The sequence below is a fragment of the Chiloscyllium punctatum genome, chromosome 2, assembly GCF_047496795.1.
Source record: "Chiloscyllium punctatum isolate Juve2018m chromosome 2, sChiPun1.3, whole genome shotgun sequence".
In the NCBI taxonomy this organism is placed as follows: Eukaryota; Metazoa; Chordata; class Chondrichthyes; order Orectolobiformes; family Hemiscylliidae; genus Chiloscyllium; species Chiloscyllium punctatum.
In genome coordinates, this window is record NC_092740.1 from 156,837,417 (window position 1) to 156,853,675 (window position 16,259).

The 16,259-nt window shown below is 41.0% G+C and overlaps 1 protein-coding gene across 2 annotated transcripts in view; it reads left to right on the forward strand.

The window, feature by feature from the left end:
- Nucleotides 1-16,259, forward strand: part of slc12a2 (solute carrier family 12 member 2) — a 231,448-nt gene that overhangs the window by 175,554 nt on the left and 39,635 nt on the right. For both annotated transcript variants that reach the window (XM_072591024.1, XM_072591016.1), the window contains exons 15-16: nt 6,855-6,954; nt 14,011-14,122. In XM_072591024.1, coding sequence (XP_072447125.1) covers nt 6,855-6,954; nt 14,011-14,122 — 212 coding nt within the window. The remainder of the gene's footprint in view (nt 1-6,854; nt 6,955-14,010; nt 14,123-16,259) is intronic.

Below are 16,259 nucleotides of genomic sequence, written 5' to 3' on the forward strand. Positions count from 1 at the left end.
TCATCTTCTGCCTAGGAACCCTCCATCCACAAGGGATGAATGTAGATTTCTCCAATTTTTCTAATTTCCCCTCCCCCTACCTTTTTATCTCAGTCCCAACCCTCTGACTCAGCACCGCCTTCTTGACCTGCAATCTTCTTCCTGACCTCTCCGCCCCCACCCCCTCTTTGGCCTATCATCCTCACCTTAACCTCCTTCCACCTATCGCATTCCCAACGCCCCTCCCCCAAGTCCCTCCTCCCTACCTTTTATCTTAGCCTGCTTGGCACACCTTCCACATTCCTGAAGAAGGGCGTATGCCCGAAATGTCAATTCTCCTGCTCCTTGGATGCTGCCTGACCTGCTGCACTCTTCCAGCAACACATTTTTCAGCTCTGATCTCCAGCATCTGCAGTCCCCACTTTCTCCATTTCTAATTGTTGCAAGTGAAATGACCTTCAAGGCCATCTCAGAGGGCAGGTTAAAAGTCAGCCATGTTATTAGTGTGAAGTCACATGGAGGCTGGACCAAATACGGACAGGAGATTTTCATCCTTACAGAACATTAGTGAATCAGAACTTCTTTGCGGTCACTAGAATTATTTATTGATTTGAATTCCGATTCCACCAGCTGGCATGGTGATTGGGATTAGATGTTCACTGAGCATTAGCTGAGGCTCTGGATTGTCCCTTGGGAAGCCTAGGCCTTCAATGACATTCATACCTTTTTGTATGTGCGCTACTTTGATGCAGGCCTTACTGTGTGCTCTTCCAGCGAGGATTGTCTAGCGATACTTAATAGGATTTTCTTTTTTCTAAAACAAAGACCAGGAGGTTCTGGTAATCTGAAACAAAAAAAAAACAAATTTCCGGAGAAACTCTATAGATCTGTTATTATTTGTTGAGAGTCATATTTTGTATTCAGTTTTCAAGGGTCATTTGGACCCATTTGAATTATCTTCCCAACTAGGACAAAAACCCATTTGAAAATTGGTTACACAGCACTGTTCTATAAAAGTGCATTTTGAATGTCTTATCTTTGGAGAAAGAAAATGGTAAATAGGATTTTTGGAGGTAGACAAAAGGGAAAAATATGCCAAATACATTGCTCAAGCTGAATTTTAGGAGTTATTCGAATTCAGATTTTGCAATAGTGGCTTGCGAAGAACTGGAGTGACTAAGACTGTGTTAGAGTGGGGAATACAGGTCAATGTGAAATTGCGAACAGGGTGTACTTGAAATGGAGAAAGCTAGGAAAACAATATAAACGTCAAGATTATTTTCGACTATTTACAAATTGCTGTTTTCTGGGAGCACAGTGCAACAGTAATAACCTGGTTGTGGGATTTTCTGACTAGGGAGATTCTCTTCCTCTTCAAGTAAGTAACAATTGTGTACCTCCTAGTTGAGGGTATCTTAGTCTTTCATAACATTATTTTGTCTTGCACTTTCCCTTTTTTACTTTTTTTTTCAATGTTACTCATTTTACTCATTGATAGACAATAGGTGCAGGAGTAGGCCATTCTGCCTTTCAAGCCTGCACCACCATTCAATATGATCATGGCTGATCATCCTTAATCAGTATCCTGCTCCTGCCTTTTCTCTACTATCCTTGAGAGCTCTATCCAACTCTTTTTCTTAAATGAATCCAGAGACTGGGCCTCCACTGCCCTCTGGGGCAGAGCATTCCACCCAGCCACCACTCTCTGGGTGAAGAAGTTTCTCCTCATCTCTGTCCTAAATGGTCTACCCCATATTTTTAAGCTGTGTCCTCTGGTTCGGCACTCACCCATCAGTGGAAACCTATTTCCTGCCTCCAGAGTGTCCAATCCTTTAATAATCTTATGTCTCAATCAGATCCTCTCTGTCTTCTAAACTCAAGGGTATACAAGCCCAGTCGCTCTAGTCTTTCAGCGTAAGGTAGTCCCGCCATTCCAGGAATTGACCTCGTGAACCTATGCTGCACTCCCTCAATAGCCAAAATGTCTTTCCTCCTCTTATTCTTCTTTATTTATTGTACATAACTGTTTAAATGCTTTGTAAAAACAATGACTGCAGATGCTGAAAACCAAATACTGGATTAGTGGTGCTGGAAGAGCACAGCAGTTCAGGCAGCATCCAATGAGCATACTCAGGATCCTGGCTGGGCAAAAGAAATAACTTGAAACTGCTAAAGAACTGTGCAAAGAAAATAAAACAGGAGGATAGGGTATAAAGAGCGTACAGTTGAAGTTTTGTGGAATTGATTGTCATCATTGATTTTTCTTCTCACTTTAGCAATCCTGTGTTAGAATTATTTGAGTCCATGCTAGTGCAGACTACACAATGACATTGGGCTTGCATGATCATTTTTTAAAAATTTTTGCACTAGACCTGGCAGGATGATGTTAATCTGACAATAATTGTTGAAATAGTTAAGCATCCGCAAACCACAATTTGGTTGTGATAATTTGAAAGACTTAATTGAAGTATTTTGCCTGCAGGTTTATCTGTGAACTGTGGCACTGAGCATTTTGAGCATAATTTTAAATGTCAGATCAATATTATATCATACTTAAACAAAATTGTTCTTTTTGTTTTGACCTTGTATACTTTATTGATATTTTATAAAATTGAAGTTCACCTTTGTTCCATAAATTGTAAGTGGAGTATATGTGCATTAATGTAGATGTTTTAAATATCGTTAAATTAAGAAAGGAACTTTATCAAAGAGTTGTTTTTTTTTTAAATTTAAAATCAAGGTTTTTTGCATCATTTTTTGACTTTTTGTACTTGTACACAAACCTTTTTAAAATAGAAAATATTTTGTTGCCAACTGTCATAGAATTTACTTTGCAAAGGAACTGGAATCATTAGTTTGTAACTTGACATGTTGATATTGTGAATAGTATGCGCAGTGTTATTCTTAAAAGAAAAACTATTCCCCTTGGTTGCTTCATTTCTTCTATTGCCACTGTCAAACATAGACTATTCAGACATAAACCAGAATGCTTCACTGTTTACTGGGAGAGGAAATAAAATGTACAAATTCTTTCACTGTTTCTTATCCACTATTCACCCTTCCCAGTCCTTTAGTCATTATTGTAATAATTATACATCAACAGTAGGGTTGGGGTTGGGGGGGGTGGGGAGAAAACAAAACTAGATTATGTGACTCAGTTATTTCAAACTTCTCAGCAAATGAGGCTTACTGTTGTTTCATTTTTGCTCACTTAAGGGGAAGTAATCCATAGTATTTATCCAATATGAGATAAATGTACATTATAATAATTTGAAAAGTACAGTTCCTCTTTAGCAATTGCTTTGATTCAGACCTATTCATTTCAGAGATGGAAAACAAATCCCTTTATTTGTTAGTTCTTACCTAGCAACTTGTTAAACGATGCCAAAAGCAGACAAAGTAATTGTTTTAATTTGCAAGAACTTGAATCTTTGCCAGTTCTCCTATAGCTGTGCAGTCAACCCAATGCGCTGACTCTCTCCACAACCTGGGTTTTGTGATTTTTATAAAGAATGTCAGAAATGATGGTCTCCATTTCTGTTTGTCTCTAGCAGATCATAAAGGATCTTGAATCCATAGACAATGTCACTAATTGAGACCACATAACTCTCTAGGTATTTGATCTGCCAAAAAATATGTAGAGAAGTTCAGAACCTTTTTTTAATGTTGTATCAGAACCATTAAAAAAAGGTTCTGAACTTCTCTACATATTTTTTGGCTCTGGTCATCACTTATTGTTTCTTGATTTGAATTTGTTTTAAAGGTTGGGATAAAAGAGAATTATAAGGAAGGGGTGGAATTATAATGTCTAAAATATCCTGGACTCCAGTAACTGCACCTCCCTGCTGTCTTTTATTTGTGTCTCAGTACTCCTCACTTGTTGCTGGTCCACCCTCGCCACTCCCTACTCTCCTATCCCCTCATGTTGTCATTCTTCTATAACCTGGAGAAGGTTCCAATCCCATGAGCTCTGTGTCAGAATGGATCAGGACAGAATTCTTTGTTCTCTCCCGTGTCGCGGGGTTTGGAGGTGGGCATGACACTTCATTGGGTGGGGCAATGGTGTAAGTGGATCCATTGCCTCCTTCAGAATTAAGTTCTGGGAGAGAAGTTGGAGTCAACTATCCCACCCAGCTCCTAGTAGAACCCCTCTACTGGTCTCAATTGATATAAAGGTTCACAATGCTCCGGAAACAAACCGATCTCCTCTGTTTTAAATGGGTGACCTTGTATTTTTAAATGGTGATAGTTTGTGTTCTTTGAGAAGATTTGTAGCTCAAATTGATGTTCTGGATGTAAGTTTGCTCACTGAGCTGTTTTCAGATGTTTTGTCACTATGCCATGTGACATCAGTGAGCCTACGGTGAAGCATTGGTGTTTTTTGTCCTGCTTTCTATTTATGTCTTTGATTCTTTTGATATCATTTCAGGTTCTTTTTCTCAGAGGATGGTAAATGGGATCCAAATTGGTGTGTGTATTGATGGATTTCCGGTTAGAATGCCATGCTTCTAGGAATTCCCGTGTGTGTGTGTCTGTTTAGCCTGGCCTAGGATAAATGTGTTGTCCCAGTTGAAGTGGTATCCTTCCTCATCTGTGAGGGTACTTGTCTGAGGTAGTATCTGTTACAGTCTTTGTATAGTATTTTGTACATGACTTTTTGTTTTGCTGGTTGTTGGTATAGCGTCCTTTTTAGGTTCGTTAACTGCTGTTTAAGTGTGCTGATAGGTTTATGGGTTACCATGATGCCAAGAGGTCAGAGTAGTCTGGAAGTCATTTCAGAGATGCCTTTGATGTAAGGTAATGTGACTAGAGTTTCTGAGTGTGTTGTGTCTGCTTGTTTGGGTTTGTTGTTGAGAAATCAGCAGACTGTGTTTATTGGGTATCCGTTGTCCCTGAATATGCTGTATAGGTATTTTTCTTTAGCTCTTTGTTGTTCCTGGGTGCCATAGTGTGTTGTGGTTCATTAAAATGTCCTGATGCAGCTCCGTTTATGGGTGCTGGGCTGATTGCTTGTGTAGGTAAGTGCTTGTCTGTATGTGTTGCTTTCCTGTAGATGTTGGTTTGAAGTTCCCCATTGATTGTTTGCTCTACTGTGACTCTAGGAATGGAGTTTGTTGTCATTCTCCTCCTTTTTATGAATTTTATGGCAGTAAGGATATCATTGATGGTGTTGCAGGTATCCTCTCATTTGTTCCATTTTGTGATGACAAAGGTGGCATTCATGTAGCGAACCCAAAGTTTGGGTTGAATAGTTGGGAACGCTGTTCGTTCGAATCTCTGTATTACTGCTTCTGCTAGGGACTCTGATATCTGTGATCCTATGGGTGTTCTGCTATTTTGTTTGTAGGTCTTGTTATTGAATTGCAGCGGGTAGTAAGGCGCAGGTCCACTAGCTTGACAATGTTATCTTTGCTGATGGAGGTTGGCACTGTCTGGTGTTTATATCTTTGGTTCTTCTACTAATGCAGTCAGTATTTCTTTCGCCAGTTCGATGTTAATTGATGTAGACAGGGCTGTTATGTTGAAGGAGACCATTATTTTGGCCTCTTCTATCTTGGTGTCTTGTGTTCAGGAATTCTTGGGTAGAGTGAATGGAGTGGCATGGGTCTTCTACTAGGTGTTTCACTTCACTTTTCAGTGAAGTTGCTTGGCTCTTTTGTGTTCCAGGTGAGATTATGGGTCTGAGGGAGGCTCCTGGTTTGTGTACTTGGGTAATCCTCAGAAGCGTGGTGTGTTTGTTCCACCTGGTTTCATGTTTTTGGAAGCCTGTCTTGTTTATCTCTCCTGATTTCTGAAGCCTGTCCAGTGAGGATGTGATTTGGTTTTCTAATAGTGGGGTCAGGTCTATCACCATCTGTCGGTAAGGGTCGATATCTGCAAGTGGTGAGTTCATTTTCATGGCCTGTTGTGTTAGCATATAAACGTTTTGGCACAAAATTTCTGGCAAATGAACCTAAAGGACCCTATACAGACAACAAGCAAAACAAATGTCATTTACAAAATATCATGCAAGGACTAACGAACACTACGTCAGACAGGCAGAAAACTAGCCACCAGGATACATGAACATCCACTCGCCCCAAAAAGACATGACCCACTATCACAGGTATTCTCACAGATGAAGAACGACACCACTTTGACTGGGGCAACGCATCCATCCTAGGCCAGGCTAAACAGAGACATGCACGGGAATTCCTAGAAGCATGGCATTCTAACTGGAACTCCATCAATACACACACCAATTTGGACCCATCTCCATCCTCTGAGGAAAAAAAAAACTGGAAATGATATCACCCACCCAAAGAAACCAAGACATAAATAGAAAACAGGACAATATACCAGCGCTTCATCGGAGGTTCACTGATGTCACCTAGCATGGTGACAAAACATCTGAAAACAAACCTTCCAGTTCAGCGAGCAAACTTACACCCAGCCTAGCCATGTTGTCAGGAGAGCCTGTTGTCATGCAGCATGCATGACAACTCCTACCATTGGCTATCTCCTTCTCTGGAATCATCCTGGGCATCAAAAAAGTAGGAGGTACTGTTAAGGACTGTATAGACACACCTCTCCCTGCCCTGCTACCAACATGCCCAGCATCCCAAAATATTTGTCAAGGAATCTTGCATCATTAAAAAAGCCAACCTTCAATGCAGAAACATGTGGCTGAGATGAAAAGGTCTGTTTAAAGCATAAGACACTATTCTCAAAGGCAGGTGTTAGATGTGTGGGAATGACCCGCACTGCTTTCAACATTTTTCTGTTTAGGATTTAATTGCCTGCATGATTGAAGCTAGAAGAGTAATTTTAATATTGTAATATATTGTGATATATGCAAGTATTTTGAATATGATAACACAATATTTCTTTTGTAGATGTGAACTGGGGGTCCTCCACACAGGCTTTGACTTACTTGATTGCCTTACAACATGCCATTCGGCTGACTGGAGTAGAGGACCACGTGAAGAATTTCAGGTAATTGCTAAACTCAAATCAGCAAAGCTTGCATAGTTAGTGATGTCCATCGTCATAGAACATAGAACAATACAGCGCAGAACAGGCCCTTCGGCCCTCGATGTTGCACCAGCCTGTGAACTATTCTCAACTGGTCCCCCTACACTATACCATCATCATCCATGTGCTTATCGAAGGATTGTTTAAATCTCCCTAATGTGGCTGAGTTGACGACATTAGCAGGTAGGGCATTCCACGCCCTTACCACTCTCTGCGTAAATCTGTCTTAAATCTATCACCCCTCAATTTGTAGTTACGCCCCCTCGTACAAGCTGATATCATTATCCTAGGAAAAAGACTTTCATTGTCTATCCTATCTAATCCTCTGATCATCTTGTATGTCTCTATCAAATCCCCTCTTAGCCGCCGCCTTTCCAATGAGAACAGACCCAAGTTTCTCAGCCGCTCCTTAAAGACCTTCTCTCCAGACCAGGCAACGTCCTGGTAAATCTCCTCTGCGCCTTTTTTCCAATGCTTCCACATCCTTCCCGAAATATGGGGACCAGAACTGTACACAATATTCCAAGTGTGGCCGCATTCGTGTTCTGTATAGTTTAGCATGATATTGTGGCTCCGGAACTCAATCCCTCTACCAGTGAAACCTAACAAACCGTATTCCTCCTTAACAGCACTATCCACCTGGGTGGCAACTTTCAGGGATCTATGTACATGGACATCAAGATCCCTCTGTACATCCACACTACCAAGAATCTTTCCATTGACCCAGGATTCTGCCTTCCTGTTATTCTTCCCAAAGTACATCACCTCACATTTAGTTGCATTGAACTCCATTTGCCACCTCTCTGCCCAATTCTGCAGTTTATCCAAGTCCCCCTATAACCTGTAACATTCCTCCAAACTGTCCACTACGCTCCTGACTTTAGTGTCGTCTGCAAATTTACTAATCCATTCGCCTATGCCTGCTTCTAAGTCATTTATTAAAAATGACAAACAGCAGTGGTTCCAAAACAGATCCAAGTAACTGGACTCCAGGCTGAATATTTTCCATCAACCACCAGATGCTGCCTTCTTTCAGAAAGCAAGTTTCTAATCCAAACTGCTAAATCACCCTCAATTCTATGCCTCTGCACTTTCTCCAATAGCCTACCATGTGGAACCTTATCAAAGGCTTTACTGAAATCTATGTACACCACATCAACTGCCCTACCCTCATCTACATGCTTGGTCACCTTCACAAAAAACACTGAGGTGTGTGAGACACGACCTGCCGTTGACAAAACCATGTTGACTATCTGAAATCAAATTGCTGCTTGCTAGATAATAAATCTTATCTCTTATATTCCTTTTCAAAACCTTTCCTACAACAGAAGTAAGGCTCACTGGTCTATAATTACCTGGGTCATCCTGACTGCCCTTCTTGAACAAGGGCCCAATATTTGCAATCCTCCAGTCCTTAGGTACTAAACCTGTATACAATGACAACTCAAATACCAAAGCCAAAGGCTCTGCTATCTCCTCCCTAGCTTCCCAGAGAATCCTCTGATAAATCCCATCCGGCCCAGGGGACTTGTCTACTTTCACTCCTTCTAGAATTGTAACACCTGTTCGTAACTAACCTCTATCCTTTCCAGTCTAATATCTCATACCTCATTCTTCTCTTCTACAACATTCTCATTTTCTTGAGTGAAAACCAATGAGAAATGTTAGTTTAGCACCTCTCCGATCTCCACAGGGTCTACACTCAACTTCCCACTTCTGCCTTCTAAAGAATTCTTTAGCAAAGACTAAAACCGACAATGGTATTCACATTTCAAAATGATCTGGTACACAAGTTTTGAATTTGAAACTATTCATGGAGAGTACTGGGCACAGACCCACATCTAATATAGGACAGTTGATTATTATATTGAGTTACTTTGTGGCATGGTGGCAGTGGGCGGCACAGTGGCACAGTAGTTAGCACTGCTGCCTCACAGCACCAGAGACCCGGGTTCAATTCCTGCCTCAGGCGACTGTGCAAACTCCACACAGACATTCTCCCCGTGTCTGCGTGGGTTTCCTCCGGGTGCTCCACAGTCCAAAAATGTGCAGGTTAGGCAAATTGGCCACGCTAAATTGCCCGTAGTGTTAGATGTAGGGGTAAACGTAGGGGAAGGGGTATGGGTGGGTGCGCCTCGGTGGGTCAGTGTGGACTTGTTGGGCCGAAGGGCCTGTTTCCACACTAAGTAATCTAATCTAATCTTTGCTACTTCACATTGCATCAGAAATTATAATTGAGAAAGTTATACAAAAATATTAGCTTTAAGTCTACTGTTGTACATGACCAAGCTGCCTTTGTTTTGTTTTCTTAATTTGTACATGGAATTTGGGAATGGTCATCAGAAGTTAGTACTAAGTGTCACATTTAATTGTCTTGTGAGCTAGTGATGGTGAGCCACTGGTACTGCATGGCCGCTGTGCTTGTGGTAATATATAATACTGTTATATCGGCAATTCACTGACTTTGACCAAGGGATAATAGTTTCCGCTCAAGATGGTGTGTGACTTAGAGAGGAACTTAATGGTGTTTTCATGTATCTGCTGCTCTTTCTCTTCTAGATGGTCAAGATCAGTGGTTTGGAGGGTGAGCTCAAAGGAACATTGACATGTTACTGCAATGGTCCATTTTGTGCACAGTACACACCACAACCACTCTGTGTTGAAAGTTTAGGGAGGGAGTACATGCAAGGGACAAGAATAGGCCATTTGGACTCATGGCCTGCTTAGTTATTCAATATAATCATGACTGGTCTGATTGTGACCTCACGTGTGCATTCCTACCAACCGCTGATAACCTCCAACCCCTGGCTTAACAAGAATTTATCTACCTCCAGGATCTTCCATACACTTTTCAGGAAAAGAGTTTCAAAGGTTCACAATACTCAAAAGAAATTTAACACCTTGCAGTTTTAAATGGGTGGCACCTTATTTTTAAACAGTGACCCCTAGTTATTGATTCTCCCACAAGAAAATTTCTTTGTACATCCATGTCGAGATCCCTCAGCTCTTGCACGTTCCAATCAATCTGTCACTTATCCATCCAGAATTTAGTGAATAAATCTGTCCAACATTTCTCATAATATAGCCATCCATCCCTTCTCTGAGCTCCTTCCTTGAAGAAGGTGACCAATCTTTTACACGCTACTCCAGATGTGGTCTCACCACTGCCCTGTACAATAGAAGCACAACGTCTGTACATTTGTATTGAATTCTCCTCACAATAAACAATGTGCTATTAACTTTCTTATTTACTTGCTGTCCTTGTATATTGGCATGATTTGATTCATGCACCAGGATGCCCAGTTCCCTTTGTACCTCTGAGCTCCGCAATCTCTCATCGTTTAGGTAATGTTTACACTCTTCATGCCAAAATTATCAGTTTTATATTTTCCAATATTATGTTCCATTTCCTGGATCTTTGCCTGCTCATTCAACTTATATCTGTTTTTATAACTGCCTTACATCATCTTCACTACTTAGTTTCCTCCATATCTTGGTGTCATCGACAGATTTGGCATCTGTCCCATCTTCCTCTTCAAGCCATTTATATAAACTATAATGAGGTCCCAGCACTGATTTCCTGTACCACATTACTCATTACAACTTGCCAACTTGGAAAAAGGCCCGTTAATGTTTACTCTGCCTGTTAGCCTGCTAACCTATTCCTGTTGATGTACTAACCATTACCATTTTTTTCTACAATAACCTTTGTGCAGCACCTTATCAAATGCCATCCGGAAATCCGAATACAGTATATTCACTGGTTCCCTTCGTAGCACGTTGTGTTACTACAAAATGGCTCCTATATATTGGTTAAATGTGGCGTCCCTTTTATTTAAAGCCATGTTGACTCTGCTTGATTTACCTTGAATATTTCGAATTGTAATTCCTTCTAACACTTACCCTTTGGTTGGATGTTAGGCTGATTGGCCTGTAGTTTCCTCCTTGTTCCCCCACTCTTTTTTTTAAACATGGAGCTGCATTTGTTATCTTCCAATCTAATGGGCTTTGCCCCAATCAAAGGATTTTATAAAATTCAAACCTATGGCATCATCTATTTCATGAGCAACTGCTTTGAAAATGAGGTCCATCAAGACCCAGATACATATCAGTTTGTAGCTCCAGCAATTTACTGAGTACAATGTCTATGGTGGTCCTAATTTTCCTGAGTTCCTTCCTCCCTTCCATTCCCTGACTATAGAGCTGTTTCTGGGGTATTAGAACTATCATCTGTAGTGAAAACTGATCTCGATTACACAACATTTTATATGACTGGTCTAGTTCTCAGTTTATGGTCAGTGGCAAATCCCAGGATATTGGTGTAGATTCAGCAAAAGTCATGTCAGTAAAGAATGATGATTGGATTCTGTCTTGTTGGAGCTGATCACCGTCAATCATTTGTGTAGCATGCACGTTACTTGCCACTTAACGAGTCTGAGACTGAATTTTGTTCTGATCCTGCAACCTGTAAACGTGGATTGCTTTAGTTGCTGAGGAGTTATTAATGGTTCTGAAGATTACAATTAGCAGTGAGCACCTTTTATATCTGACTAGATGAAAGATCATTTAAGGGAACAGCTGAAGATGAAGCATTAGCATGAAGAACACCAGCAATTTTGTGTTGGAGATGACTGACTTCCAATAATCATGACCATCGTGTTTCTGGTAGACCTGGCTCTAGCGAGGGAAGAGTATGTTCCCAATTCTGTTTACTTCTGATTTTTGAAGGCACCTTGATTTAATATGATCAGTCAAATGCTGCTATGACATAAAGGCTGGTACTCCTACCTTGCCTTGGTCTTTGGCTCTGTTGTTCATGTTTGGACTCAGGTTGCAATGAGATCTGAAGCTGAATGGTGCTTTTTAGAATCCAAGCTGAACATTAAAGAGTAGGTTATTGGTGAATTTTGTTTACTTTATTCTTGGGGTTATTCTGTATTTCTTGAAGATGGTGGTCATGGGCTTGGAAGGTACTGTCAAAGGAGTTTTTGAATTGCTGAAATGTATCTTGTAGATGGTATACACTGCTATTGAGTGTCAGTGATGGAGCGAGTGAAAATTGGAAGTCATGCTATTTTATCCTAGATGATGCCAAACATCTTGAATGTAGGAGGTGCAATTGTATGTTCCATCATACTCCTGTCGATTTGGACAGGCCATGGGAGTTTGGAGGTATATTCCATAGAATTCCCAGCTTCTGACCTGCTGTTGTAACAGCAGTGTTTATATGTTGGCCAGTTCAGTTTCTCGTGATAGGTAAGCCACAAACTGAGGGAATGCTGTTGAATATTTGAGTGAGAAGGTGAAATTCTCTCATTTGAGAATAGTCAATGCATACTACTAGTACTTGTTACTTGCAGCTTGTCAGTCAAACCTGAATGCTGCATGTGGGCAGTATCTGAGAAATCAAATGATACTGAACACTGTTCATCATCAAATACACAGTCAGTCTTCCATCCATTGACTCCATCTAAACTTCTCGCCACCTCAGAATGGCAGCCAACATCAAAGACTCCTCCTACTCCAGTTATGATCTCCTTCCAACTTCTTTCTTAAGGTAGAAGATACAAAAGTTTTGACACACGTACCAACAGATTCAAAAACAGCTTCTTCCCTGCTGTTATTAGACTGCTGAATGGACTTCTCAAATATCAAATCTAATGATTATCTTGCTTTCTGTGCACCATCCTTGCAGCTGTAACTTTGTATCTATCACTCTGTGATCTTTTGTATGGTATGATCTGCCAGCACTGCATGCAAAACAAGACTTTTCACGGTACCTACGGACTTGTGACAATAATACATCAAATCAAATGAAACACTCACTCCAGCATATGATGTATTGAGGTAACTAAAAGTAGTGGCCTAGAACACTATTTTGAGGATTTCCTGTAGAGATGTCCTGGAGCTGAAATAGTTAACATCCTACAATGACAACAGACTTACTTTGTGCTATGTATGATTCTAACCAATATGGAGTTTTTCCCCTTGATCCCAATGTCACACGGGTTTTTCAAAATTTGATGGTACGCTTGGTCAAATGCTCTATTCTCCTCTGCTTCAGAATTTAGTTTCTTTTTTTAATGTTTCAACCAAACCGGTAATGGCATCTGCGACTGAGTGCCAGCTGAGAACCTAAACCTCACATTGGTAAGCAGCTTACTGATGAGTAAGAGCTACTGAGAGTGCTGTTGGTAGCCGGTGCCATTATTTTTCAGTTTGAGAGTTCACTGAGGTTGTTGATTTGCTCGTTGAGCTGGGAAGTTTGATCGCGGATATTTTGTCACCATTTGTGGTAACCTCATCAGTGTGTCTCTGGTGAAGCATTGGAGTTCTGTCCGACTTGCTATATCGGTGCCTGGGTCTGCTGGGGTTGGTGGTGTAATTTCCAGTTTTGTTTCTTAGTGGTTGGTATGAGGTCCAACTCTACGTGTTTCTTAATGGAGTTCCTGGTTGAGTGCCAGGTTCCAGGAATTCCCGTGGCTTGTCTGTGTTTGGCTTGTCCTAGGATGGGAACTTCACTGATGGGCCAATAATAATGTGAGTTGGTTTTTCATGCTTTTTGTGGGCACATTGTACCTGGGCAATTTTTAATTTACAGAAAACGATGGACTCATTTAGCTAGTTGGGCATGTATGGAGAGCAAATGTTAATCTTAGAGGAGGATACTTCAACATTTTACATGGATATAGTCAAACAAAAACTTAGATTAAGTCACAGGGCAGGTTATGGAAGTATGCTTTTTCTTGGAGGGGTGTATTGAAGGAGGAGGGATGGTGTGGCTTTTTGGCCTCTGTAGCCAATGGACAATGCAGCCGAAAAGGGGAAAGTTGGTGAGAGTATGAAGATTCAGGAGCGTTCACAATGCTAGAGGCGATCACTGATGTGGGAAAGGGTAGGTCCTCTATGCTTCAACCTATTGGATGAAATTTTATAAATCCAGTCTATGTATTAATGTATCACAGGATTCACTGCACATATCATCCCTCAATCACACTCGATGTTTTTCTCCTGCAGGCCCCAATGCCTACTGATGACAGGTGCTCCACCGTCCCGTCCAGCCTTGCTCCATTTAGTTCATGCCTTCACCAAAAATGTTGGACTGGTGGTCTGCGGGCATGTTCACACGGTGAGTTCAGGATGTCACCACCTGGTTTTGTTTTCAATGAAAGCAAATTTTCAGATCTTAATGGTTTGCTGTCAGTGAGTAAATGCCAAGCCATACTGTGGTCATAAGCCTTTAATTTATATGTTTTAATTATTTTTGTGATCAAATCATAGGATGATCCAATGGTGTTGGAGGTCACATAGTGGTGTAGACAGGGAATTGGCTAATGGGCAGGAAACAGAAGGGAGATAAGGAGTTCTTTTGCAGGTTGATGTGTGACCAGTGGAGTTCCACAGGGATCAGTGATGGGACTGCAACTGTATACAATATATATTAGTGACTGGATAGAAGTTTGCTTGCTAAGCTGGAAGGTTTGTTTTCAAATATTTTGTCACCATAACTAGTGAGCCTCCAGTGAAGCACTGGTGGTATGGCCTAGTTTTTAATTAGTGTTTAGTTTCCTTGGGTTGGTGATGTCATATCCTGTTCTTTTTCTCAGATATGTTAAATGGGATCCAAGTCAATGTGTTTGGTGATAGAGTTCCGGTTGGAATGCCATGCTTCTAGTAATTCTTGTGTGTTTTTCTGTTTGGCTTGTCCTAGGATGGATGTGTTGTCCCAGTCAAAGTGGTGCCCTCCTTTATCGTCTGCATGTAAGGATACTAGTGAGAGAGGGTCATGTCTTTTTGTGGCTAGTTGATGTTCATGCATCCTTGGGGCTAGTTTTCTGCCTGTTTGTCCAATGTAGTGTTTGTTACAGTTTTTGCAAAGTATTTTGTAAATGACATTAGTTTTGTTTGTTGTCTGTATAGGATCTTTCAAGTTCATTAGCTGTTGTTTTAGTGTGTTGGTGGGTTTGTGGGCTAGCATGATGCCAAGGGGTCTGAGTAGTCTGGCAGTCATTTCCAAGATGTCTTTGATGTAGGGGAGAGTGGCTAGGGTTTCTGGATGTGTTTTGTCTGCTTGTTGGGTTTGTTGCTGAGAAATTGGCGTATTGTGTTCATTGGGTGCCCATTCTTTTTGAATACACAGTACAGGTGATTTTCCTCTATGCAGCAGTCTGTGGTGGCTCATTGAAATAATGTTCTAATGCAACTTCATTTGTGGACTTTGGAATGATCGCTTCAGTATTTGGTCTGTATGTGTTGTTTTCCTGTCGATGCTGATTTGAAGAATATTAGTGACTTGAAGGGAGAAAGTGACTACTGTTGTCAAATTTGCAGATGATGCAAAAATAGATGGAAAGGCAAAATGTGATATGGATACAAACATTTTATAGAGATATTGTAATAGGACAAGTTGGCAAAAGGAGTTTAATGTGGGAAAGTGTGAAGTTTTGCATTTTGGAAGAGCGTATAAAGAACAAATAATTATTTAAATGGAGAAAACCTACAGAATACTGCAATGCTGCAACACAAAGGGACTTGGGGTTACTTACAAAACAGAAAGCTAGCACATATCTGCAGCAGGTAATCGGGAAGCTGAATGATATGTTGGCCTTTATTTCAAGGATGTTGGAGTAGAAGAGTAGGAAAGAGTACAAGGTGCTGGGGAGACCACATCTGGAGTACTGTGGGCAGTTTGGTCCCCTTAATTGAGGCATTATGTTATTTGATTGGAGTTAGTTCAGAGAAGATTCATGGGGATGATCCCTGGTATGGAGGGATTGTCTTGAGCAAAGGCTAAAAAGTTTGGAACTCTACACATTGGAATTTAAGAATGAGAGGTGATTCCTTTGGAAACTTAGGATTCTTAAAACGCTTGAGAGGGTAAATACTGAGATGGTGTTTCCCCTCCATGGGAGACTTCAGGAACAAAGGACATAGTCTCAGGATAAAGGAGCCTCTTTAAGACTGAGGGGAACAGGAATTTCTTTTGAGGGTTGAGGGTCTTTGGAAGTCCTTGCCATGGAGCTGTGGGGGCAGAGTGCTTCTGTATATCTGAGGCTGAGAAGGATGGATTATTGATCAACAGGTGAATCAAGGGTTATGTGGGAAAGGCAGGAAAGTGAACATGAGGAATATAGGATCACCCATGATCTTATTGAATGACCAGAGCAGGCTTAAGGAGCAGAACACTCTCTATTCCTGTTCCTTATAGTGTTAATTTGAGTGCATTCAGTTTATCTTGGCATTACGGTGCTTTTTCCCCAGGTTTG